Here is a 12,074-nt window from a genome sequence, read left to right on the forward strand (position 1 = left end):
ACGGTATGAAGATATTATGTCTATCATTGAAGATACTTTTTTCAATTTCAGCTAAAATAAGAATTTTGTAATTTTACCTAAAATAAGCATTTTTTTTCCAAATCAACAGTCGGGACTTGTTTTGTGGTGAATAACAAACGCGATCAGTCGGGACTGCTCTTGTCTCCTTACGTAGGCGGTTAGGTTAAAAAGAAAAGGAAGATGCTTACGATTAATCTCCACCAAATCAACTTTATTTTATTTGCATTTTAAATCATTTATGTTTAGCTATGTTTTCAATTTGACCCCAAACTATTGAACACACAGATTTATCTTCTTTAATTGATTCCAAACTTTCAAATATGCACTTTAGCCCTTCTCATATGCAACAAGAATTATTAGTGTGTGTTTTCATGTTAGCTTCATTTTTAAGTTAGTTTAGACTAACTTTGGGTGGTTGTACAACGCATGTACACTACCATTATTATTGTACACATACACTACGATACTTATTGTACACATGTACACTTTGTAAAGCTTCCATCTTCAAAACAAGATTGTAATAAAATGTTTTTGGCTTCTTGGCTTTCTATATGATACTAATCAAGCTTTCCTAAAGATTTTCCTGTGGTGTCCATAAAGCTGGGAAACCGAACAAGTAAATACACACATGTGCTAATAGCACAGTGCTATCAAGCAAATGTATACATATTTACTTGTATACATGCTGATACTTTTTTAGACGTTCGAATGTTGACAAGTCAAAATGAGAATATAAGATAACATATGTACATCTATTTGGAGTGACAATTTTAGTGAAAACTAGGTGTACATACGCAAGCAATGTACAAAAGTCATTCCTAAGCATAAGTATCCATGTGTAAAACCCCTTGACAGTGTACACATATAACCATGTGGACACGATTAACAAACCACGTACAATCATAAGTTTGGGGGCTGCAATGTACAGTCATAAGTTTGGGGCAAAAATGAAGGAAAATCTGTACAAATTAAAAGTGTGTGGGCCAAAATTAAAGATTCTTAAAAACAGCAGGGGCAAAATGTGCAAAATTATGGAAAATGGATCATGAGTTCAGAGAGAGAGCAGAAATCGATGAGTGATTTTAGACGTGCTCGATCTGGAGCATTCAATCCAAACCCCGATCAGCCTTTTTTCACGTAAGCATGGATTAAGCGTTTGAAGAAGTCTGCATCGCTTAATGTGATGAACTCGACCCAGTTTTAAGTTTTAGTTATTTGGACGATCTAGAGGAGATATGGTTGCGGCGGCTCACCATGCCGGAGCAGCTACGACAAAGAGATGGAGGCATGGTGGTTCGATGGAAACGACGTCGCGGTGATGGAGACAGTCGCGAAAAAAAAACTAACCATCGTTCTCTTTCCCTTGACGGCCACACCTCTTCGGCATCTCTCCCGGTCGCGATTTTTCCGCCATAGTATCAAAAGGTTCATCGTCAGTCCTCTCCTTCAATCGTTCATTTCAATTTCTCTCACTTTCCTCTGTAAAAGTTGCAGAAAGTAAAAAAAAAAAATTAATTAGTCCTTACCCGAAAAGCAAGCAAGTGGGTTATTATCAAATCCACTTAATTCCGGCTTCGGGTTCACTACACATTTTTAAATGGGAGAATTTGGTGTATATACAAAACACAAAGAAAAATGAAGAATATACCAATGATTTTGACATAATTAAGTCTTTGACAATTAGCCCAATAAAGGTCGGTTTTGCCATTTTTAAGTACAAGTTTCCGGTCACATAGAGCGAAGCGAGATGACGTCTGTGCTTCATGGTATAGTCATCTCCTCTGTGTTTCAGATGGTATATATATGTATAGCTGCATACTATTTACTAGAAGATATTTTACATAAGACACGTTACAGATTTAATAATCGCATATGGTTTCACGGTATTCAGTAAAAACATGTGGAAACTAGTTGATACAAGTATTCCATTTTCACCAAATCACGTGCTTAAATTCCATGGTATGGATATGAGTGGCCTATAAACTATTTACCATCAAATCATCAGCAGAAGGCAATGTCACCAATTTATTTACCATATGCAGAAAAAGACAACACACTTGTCAAACAGAACGAAAAACAAATATACAGTATAGTAAGTAACTTAAAATAGAACATAATTCTATAGATAATGCAAATATAATATAGATGTAACACAACATACGTAAAGAATGAACCACCGAACCCTCCTACACTCAAACCCCTACTTAGTAAATCTAAACCCTAGGTAGGATCGTGTAAACCCAAATACAATCTATAAATTACATTTACTTGTTCAATAAATAATACCTAGTACGGATCTTATATAAAATAGTATATTAATATATGTTCTATTTACATTAGTTGAGCATCATATGTAAAATAGTATAAAACGAAATAAGAGCATTTGTTGATGAAAATAATATCTTTGAACTACACATGATCCTAACATTCAAACATAACATCTTCTAGCATTGAAACAAAACAAATTTTATATCCCAAGAAAAAATACAAAAATGACATAGAAGAAAAACAAAACCGATTGTTTAATTTAAAGGAAATAATAGAGAAATACGTGAAAAATATAATACTGTATACTAAATAGTATAGTAACTTTACATAGAAAGTTACAATACTAAACAAAATATACTATACTATAGTTTTTTTATACCCAATATAGTATAGTCTATGAACTCATCTTCTTCATCTTCTCCTCTTTTCAGAAGTAATGACACTCATTCGCCAGCTCACTGTCATTATTACTTACTACCATATATTGTTGGCAAGCTATCTTCTTCATCTCTTATTCTTTTTCTGATCAGTTGATTTGCATCCGGTTCATCATCGTTAACCCTCACCACCACTAGATCTGAATAATAGTTGAAATCAGCCTGATGCAATCGTATTTCCAGTTTTGCTTACAAAAACAAAACCATAATAAAAAAAATCAAAAATATGTTTGCGAGAATCAAAGATTTGAGAGGAGAAAAAAAAATTAATGGAAGAAAAGAGGAAAAAACACAAAACGGTTGCATCGGTGACTCTAAGAGGATATTTTGGCAAATAAGATAGAAAATATGTTGAATATCATGGTCAACTTATTTTTTAGTTAGATGGTGAATTATAATTTTTTTGTTTGTTATACAATGCAATTTCCCTTTTTAAATTTTGTAAAACAAGCAATAAAAAACCAAACTAAAGGTTAAATCATTGGTTACGTTTTTAAGAGGACAAGTTGAATCTTTTCTTCCATAAACTACATGAGTAGCACAAACTGCCTTTGTTAATAAAACTTGTAAACAATCTCAGTGTGAAAATAACCAAGCAACTCTAATGCGACTCTCTTTAGTTGTACTTTATGGAACTAACATTTTATATATTTATCAACTAATTTCACACATTAAATTAATTTACTTGATATAATTATTGTCATGAATAACACAACTTTTTTTACATTTGTCAGATTTACGTGAGAATAGGTAATATCTTGTTCACACTTTATATCTTTTCTTATATATTTTTTAAAAAATATTTATATATAAATATGTTTATATGAACAATTTTAGATATTTGTTAGCAAACATTTATGTCTATATATATTTAGTTAATTTTTCTATTGGTTGTTAAGGTATTATTCCCATATTGAGGTGAATTCTTTAGCTAAGTACCTTTTAATCTCTTCAAAAACACTTTTTTTTTTGTTAAAGGGTTTTTCTCTTCAAAAACTCTTATGTACGCAGTTTTAAAGTTTTTAGAAAATGGATGTTAAAAAGGAGGAATAAGAAGATTCTTTAAGAAAATATATCTTTATTTTCAAAATATATATTTTAAGATTTTTATTAAGAGAAATCATAGTTCAAATATTCCTTTTTTGCATTTTGTCGTTAGGGGGTGTCCCTTTTATACTTTTGAATTGGAAAAATGAATTTGTAAGGAAATTAGGGAAGAACTCTTTCAAAATATACAAAAACAGTTTCAAAAAAAAAAATACTCTTTCGAAATATATATTAATTATAATATTTGTTTTGTACCTTTTGTCGCTAGGAGCTGTCCCTTTGGTAGCTTTGAATATTGATAAAAATGTCTGAAATCTTTAAATCACCGAAGCCTGATGATGGAACCCAAAGACTTAGAAACACTTTTACTGCAATTTTCTTTTCATATCTTTTCATAAGACAATAGTCTCTTAATAAATACATTAAAAGTACGTACAATAACTGTCTACTAAACAATTGGGAAACGTGAAGGAATGGGAGACAATCCTAGAATATAGGAGACACACGTTACCACATCCACATCTCTAACCAAGTCAATCTTGGTTTACTTTGGTTACCCTTTGGTTATGATCTTATCAATACTCCACCCTCCAAAGAACCTTGTCCTCAGGGTTCAACACAACATGAAAAGCTTTTAGGAACATGTTATGTTTCTTCTCCATAGCAACATCGGACTGTCAAACTTGTTATCACCTAGTGGTGGTGGTCTACCAAGGACTGGTTCATCTTTGACGAGACATGCTTCAACGTCACCGTTACGTCCACGATCAAATGGGTGTTTCCCATAAGTACCAAATGAAACAGGCCGTGTAGGCCGTGTAGGGAGCTGCAAATAAGTGAATCCATATCCATGCTTGCAAGAGTTTGACCGGTTAAATATTGTGGCCAGAAGAGTGTGATGGTGATGTCCGTCCGGAACAGTTCGAGCTCGTCTTTGTTCCGGTGGTGATGTCTTTGATTGACCGATTGATAAAATCGGGTAAGACAAAACCGTTTGTGACGAACGTGATGCAGTACCATCACTGGCTCCGCCATCACATGCCTTCATCTTTCTCACTATCTTCACCATATGATTTATGGTAGCCTCAAGACTCCTAAAACTTTCAGTCATAGAAACCTTCATCTTTTGGAACTCATCGTGCATTTGGCGGAGGAGTGTGATCTTTATATCTTCAATGAACTCTTGATTGCTTCCCATATTTTTTTTTTTTTTTTTTTTTGAAAAATAGAAAAACAGAGATAGAAGTTTTTGATACCACAAAGTGGTCCGGATCAAAAACAAAAATGTGCTTTGATGCCAATTAAGGCCCCTCCTCAAAGCTAAGAGAGTTTGCTTTGATACCAAATGATGGAACCAAAAGACTTAAAAACACTTTTACTACAATTTTCTTTTCATATCTTTTCATAAGACAATAGTCTCTTAAATACATTAAAAGTACGTACAATAACTGTCTACTAAACAAATGGGAAACGTGAAGGAATGGGAGACAATCCTAGAATATATGAGACACACGTTACCACATCCACATCTCTAACCAAGTCAATCTTGGTTTACTTTGGTTACCCTTTGGTTATGATCTTATCACCTGATAAGTCAGTTTGCCTTGTAACTACATCACATCATACCTGCGTTATCAAATCAACCTATTTTGTACCATTCTTAAAAGGTTTTGAATGTATTGATTTTGTTGTTGACTCGCAAAATTCAACTCTAGTAAATTGAAAGACTTTCAAATCTTATGAAGATTTTGAATCATGTTAAAGATATTATAAGCAATAAATTAGTCAGCTAGTACTAGGGTCTTTTTTTTTTTTTTTGTCAACTAGTACTAGGGTCTAGGGGTGTCAAATATGTGGAATATCTATGGGTGGTCCACATCCAAAACATAATGAATCGTAAATGGATGATAATTGAAGAAGTAAATCAAAGATGACTAAGGACAAAGAAGCAAAACGAAATTGATGCACTCATAAAAAAATCAATCGAAGAGCATAATAAAAGAGATTGAGCAAAAGAATTTTATTTGTTTTGATACAGTATTACGAGTTGAGATGCTGCGAATGAGAGAGAAGAGCGTAAAAAAAGTGTTATACTCTTATTAACTCTAACTGTAATTGTAAAAAAAACTATTATTTACAAATGTAGTTAGTATGATTTATCACCTGATTAACAACTAAGTTAACAAATTATAAAATAACGATTATTCTAATAACAACTTATATCTTTCTCATGTTATATCAGATAATTGATGTGTGCATCAACTAAATGATTTATTGAAAAGAAGATGAATATTGTGTCTCAAACCTTGGTTCCACGTTATTGATGTAAGAATTTGAGTACCGTGTAAGCGTATGAGATATTTTTCATTGACAGATGCTGAAAATATTATATCAACCTAAGAGCAAGAGGTGTCCTATTAAATATATACAGAGCATTCAAACAAAGGTAAAAAAGTATGCATCATTTAGACGCAAAGACTTTGAAACACATATAAGCCCTGTTCGTTTGGTTGCCGCAGGTTTCGGCGTCAGCGGCAGCGTCTGCGTCGGCGGCGGCGGCAGCGTCAATGAAAACAGTTGTTGTTCGTTTCGCAGACGTTGACGCAGACGCTGCCGCAGATTATTGTTCGTTTAGAAGACGCACGAAGTTGAGGTCGACGCCGACGCTGCCGCAGGAAGCAGATTTTTGGGTTGTTCGTTTGACAGACGCAGCGGCTATTTTCATTTTTTCAGATTTATTTTAAATTTTTTATAAAATTGTATTTAAATAAATCAAGTGTAGTTTAAACATATTTACATCCATTAAAATATTATGTTTACTTGATAATAATTTTTTGGTCAATTATACAAATGTAAATTATACAAATGTAACAATTTTTTTTCATACATCATAAGCTAAATTAGAAACAAAATAATAATTCAAAATATTTATTATAAACAAAAGCTAAATATTACATCAAGTCTTAAATAAATATCACATTTACATGACAATCAAAGTTATAAGCAAAAAATTAAATCATCAACTAAAACATTTAATACGGTAAACGACCTCTACCATATTCATTTGTGATGTTATCACGCAAATCTTCCATCGCTCTATCACCTGTCGGCTCATATACAATACGTCCACCACCACCACCACCACCACCACCACCATCATCTTTTTCATCATCATCATCGTCATCACCTTCTTCTTCATCACCGTCACTATCAGCTTCTCCTTCTCCATCATCACATTTTGCCACTGTACAAAATCATGATCTTCCCGATGTGAATCACGTATGAAGTTGTGTAGCGCCATCGTCGCTGTCACCAACTTAATCCACTTGACCAGACCAACGTTCCAACAATGTTCCAGGAAACAGAAACAATTTAACTTCTACTTGACTCGGCATATGTTAACTTCTTAAAACAATTTAATACTAAGAAGCAACCCTTTAAGCTTCCCCATGAGTGCAGACTCGTAAACCAATACGTACTAACTACAATAGGATGTTTTTGTAGCCTGCACTTTAAATTTAGAAACCCCAAAAGCTACACTCAGAAGACAAACCATCGTTTATATTAAAAGAACAGACCAGCAATGGAACCATGAAGGTAAAGAAAGGGAGTTACAGCTAGGCCTCTTTCACAATGAAACCAAAGATATATCACAAAAAGACTCACTAGGGAGCATCAAACAATCATCAGAGATTCAAATAATCAGAATGTTGAAACTCTATTTGACTAGCATCAAACGTACCTCAACGAGAAAAGGAGAAGAGAGAGCTTGGAGATGAGATGAGCTCGGAGAAGAGAGAGTTTGGAGATGAGATCAGAGATGGGTAAGAGAGCTTCGAGTTGAGATCGGAGATGGGTAAGAGAGCTTGGAGATGAGATCGGAGATGGGTTTTCTTCAGAGAAGAGAGACAGCCCGAGATGGAGACAGATCGTGACAGAGGGAGAGCCAGAGAGCCTGAGATGGATACAGCTCGTGACGGAGAGAGAGCCCGAGATGGAGAGAGCTCGAGATGGAGAGAGAGGTTGAGATGGAGGGAGCTCGAGATGGAGAGAGAGCTTGAGATGGAGAGAGCTCTCAAGATCTTCACTGGTTCTAGGAATGGAGATCGAGAGAGAGAGAGAGATAGAGATGGAGCTGCGTCACTTTCCCCGACTGCGTCAAGTTTAGGTTTAGTTTTTTGTAAATACTAAAACATAGTAAGGGTAAAATAGTAAATTACCTTATTGGCCGCAGGTTTTATGTCGCGACCGCAGGTTTTATCGGCGTCAGCCGCAGGACGCGGCGTTCGGACGCGGCGTCAGACGCAGCTGTCTGCGGCAACGAAACGAACAGGAGTTGACGCCGAATGTTGACGCTGCCGCTGCCGCCGGTACCTGCGGCAACCAAACGAACAGCACCATAGTCAGTTTATCCATATTTTGCAAAAGAATCAAGAAACGAATATATATACCTTGGTCTATATACAGATGGTGTCAGGAGCACGAGTTTATGCTTCTCAGTATACTTGCTATGGGTCATGAACATCGTAGCAACATGCGAACATGTTAAATGATGAATTTGACGTTTACATGGATGATTAGTTATTTTACTGGGTATAAAATACCATATGGATTTAGTACACATGGAAGGGTACTGAGTCCAGTTGAAGCATGGATGGAAGACGTGCTGATTTTATGCTTTCTACCAATCTCACATTCTTGTCGTTGGAACAAGAGCTTGTTTTAAGGATATTGTCATTCGCACATCAACTAGGTGGTGATTATTTGTTGATGAGGTGGGGGATCTTGGGGCAGAGAGGACACCAGATTTCGGGGCAATACAGTGTTAGATTGTTTGATGTGCAAATTCCACAACTAACACACAAATGATATTGTAATGCCCCACTGTTCATGGCTAATATGTTTTCCACAGCAGTTCACTCGGCCCAGTGTGGTTAATTTTCAGAGGCTCGAAATACTTGTTTACTCGTACATGACATTTCTCTATGATTTTGTCTCACTCGTACGATATGATGAATCATTTTTAGAATTCAAGCACGCATAACTCTAGAGTTCTTTATGGATGTGTGACCAAAACGGTAAGTGTGTTTTAATAACATAGATAGTCAAATCAAATTTAATAGATCTTTCAACGTATACTACAAACTGAGATTTTGCAATCACCCCCTTCTCACAAAACTCAATGTCTTTGTTTCGTCTCAAAAGCGTCACATATGTTAGTGTGAGCCCACACAAGATTTCATACTCATCTAGGTTTGGCTCTTATACGCGCAATAGTAGGGATATGTGCTTTTCCAGGACCTATACACCATATCACTTATAGTTGACGGAATTGGACATTTAAAATACCAAATCACTGTTTTCTTTTGAAATCTAAAGAATATATTTTCCATTTTTCTTTGACGTAATGGATCATTTTGCCAGTTCATCTCACAACACTGTCTCAGCCACCAGATCCCAATTATTTTGTCCACCTATCACAATTCATTGCATTTCTTAGACTTTTTGCATAGGCTTTAATTGCTTTTTCTCCTCATCCTGTCGGGGACTGCCATTATGAGATAATGATGATGTCTTCCAATTGCTTTCAGGCGAAGCTAGGAGTTATTTTTAGCGGGTGCAAAATAAATAGCAGAGTTGGTGTCGAACCCTGGATATTTAGAGGTGCACAAGTAGACATTAACCATTTTAGCTAATTGGAACTTACAATTTTACGTACAAAACTCGTTAGTAGTGATAAAATTATGGGTACATGAGCACACACAGCTGCTTTACTGGCTACGCCCCTGCTTTCAGAGTAGAGTCAAAAGAATTATGCAATATCAGGTTGTTGCAAATACATACCGACGTAACTAAAAAGCTTTGTCTGCTGCGATATGATAACGTGCTTGTCTCATTCACAATGTGGGACGTGGTACCTTATTGAGTATTTGTATTACTTGTAATTTCCACAAGTAACGGTCAGGCCCAAAATTACTACGTTATTGTCTTACCTATCAATCTTCAATGCAACCTAAGGCTAGGCATAGGCACGTGCGTTCGGGTACCCATTGGCGCTCGAATCGGATTTTTCGGATTTTGGTTCTTTTTTATAAGACCTCATAGGTCTCATTCTAGTAAATTTGCAAGTACGGGTCGGGTTCGGATATAACACATCGGGTTCGGGTCGGTTTTGTATTACATCATAGAACCCATAAAGTAATCATATATCATTCGGATTCGGGTTATATCGGATCGGTTCGGATATACCCGAAATAAAATTAAAAATTTAAAAGTAAAACATAAGAAATATTTATTTATTTATGTATAATTAAGTATTTAAGGTAGTTATTTAAATTTTAAATACTTATTTTTAGATAACATATCAAAATAAATATGAAATTGAATATTTGAAGTATATATTCATGTTTCATATAATTATATTGTATATTATTTTGGACATTCGGATCGGTTTCTTCGGATTTTTTCGGTTTTTTGGTTTTTCGGGTTATTCGTTCGGGTTCGGTTAATAATACTTCGGGTTCGGATATGTTTTGTACCACCTTACAAGATCCATTCGGATATTTTTTACATTTCGGACCGGATACGGATCGGGTTCGGTTCAGATTTCGGGTTACGGATATTATGCCCAGGCCTACCTAAGGCTGTAATTAAACAATCTTTGCATATGAGATGATTCACACGATAAAGAGCAACAAAATTAAGTATGAATTTCTTCAAAAAACCAACAAGAAGATCCAATCCGAGATCTTGACAACTTTCTTGTTTGCTTTGGTTTAGGAGTAATCAGGGGCAGATCCACGTAGGGAGTGGGTGTGCACGTGCCACATACTTATATTTATTTCTTATGAAACCGAGTGGACAGAGAATTGTGTAGCTAGTATGGTCCTAAAGGTTAAAGCGTGTCCCACCAACCCTAGGTTCTAAGCCATGTGGTGTGTCTGTTCTTTTAATTATTTTTTTACATTTTTAGCTACTATTCCATAAAATATTTTCTTTTGATTTTATTACCTTAAACTATTCTTTTTATTAATGTTTTATTTACTTTTTTAAATAGCAACATTTTTATTTTACCACAAACTTGAAATCACTTTCTAAATTTACTTTTTAAAAGATGAATAATTTTCATAAACCTTAAATGTGTGATGAAAATGACTAAACTAACTTTACTAAATCATTTATAAAATTTATAAAATTTATAAACTTAACCTCACCCCTTAAATACTAAACTCTAAAAAATAATGCATAAACCCAAATGTTAAAGTATTTTTATTGAAAGTATTTTTTAAAATGATAGCAAACTAATTATATTTCAATCACTATTAAAATATTACTTTTCATAATAAACTCATAATTTATTAAAATTTAACTTTAACAATTATTTTATTAAGTTTATTTTTCAATACTTAAGAAAAAATGAAAACTAAAAGAAATTCATTTTTAGAATGAAATTACTATGTGTATATACAATTTTATGATATGATTGAAAATGAATATTTAAAAATGCAAAATTATTTTTTTATATTTTATTTATTTTGAAAAACATTAATGACTAATGTATTGTAAAAAACTATAGTTTAATTTAATTTATTAAATTATATTTTACAAAACATAAATTTATATATTGTGCCCCACATGAAGTTATTTCTGGATCCGCCCATAAGATTAATATGAGATATTTTGTTTCTCTTCAACTATTATGCAAGCAGTCTAACCTACGAGGAACACCTACCGCAATGTTGTATAAAGTGTTCCACTCCATCTTTGTGGAAATATTGTCGGAGATAAACTTGTTGAGTGATCCATTTGGCATGAATTCATAAATGACAGCTCTCTTGCTCCTTTCATAGAAGAATTCAAACAGAGAAACAATATTAACATGAGATGCTCTACTCTGTAAGAGATTATATCTCAAGATTCTCTCATGATCTCAAACTTAATGTCTATGATCTATCGTTAAGTTTTAGGAACGTTCTGCAATTACTTAACCTAGACTCGTCTCTTCTCTTGTTGCAAAGTTTAATATATCAAATTACATTTTTTTTACATGGTATACAAAGCCTATCGATAACTCTAGATTTTTTTCTGGCCGCCATCTATTCTTCTCCTCAAAATCTCCCTTCTCTTGTCATGGCTGCTAACAACGGACAAGTTGATACCACACAACCTCTGCTCAATATCAACATGGTGAATATCACCAAACTTGACTCCACCAACTTCATGACATGGAGCCTTCAGGTCCATAGTCTACTCGATGGCTATGATCTGCCGGATAACTCGACGGCACTACACCAGCACCGG

At 34.4% G+C, this 12,074-nt stretch overlaps 1 protein-coding gene across 1 annotated transcript; it reads left to right on the forward strand.

Annotated features, from left to right (window-relative positions):
• Nucleotides 1-7,691: 7,691 nt before the first annotated feature.
• On the forward strand, nt 7,692-8,126 carry LOC125583216 (uncharacterized protein DDB_G0287625-like). The gene is made up of 2 exons (XM_048749849.1): nt 7,692-7,935; nt 8,008-8,126. Exons 1-2 carry the CDS (start codon nt 7,692-7,694, stop codon nt 8,124-8,126), a joined length of 363 nt encoding a protein of 120 aa, XP_048605806.1.
• The last annotated feature ends 3,948 nt before the right edge of the window (nt 8,127-12,074 follow it).

The sequence above is a fragment of the Brassica napus genome, chromosome C3 (genome assembly GCF_020379485.1).
Source record: "Brassica napus cultivar Da-Ae chromosome C3, Da-Ae, whole genome shotgun sequence".
Taxonomy (NCBI): Eukaryota; Viridiplantae; Streptophyta; class Magnoliopsida; order Brassicales; family Brassicaceae; genus Brassica; species Brassica napus.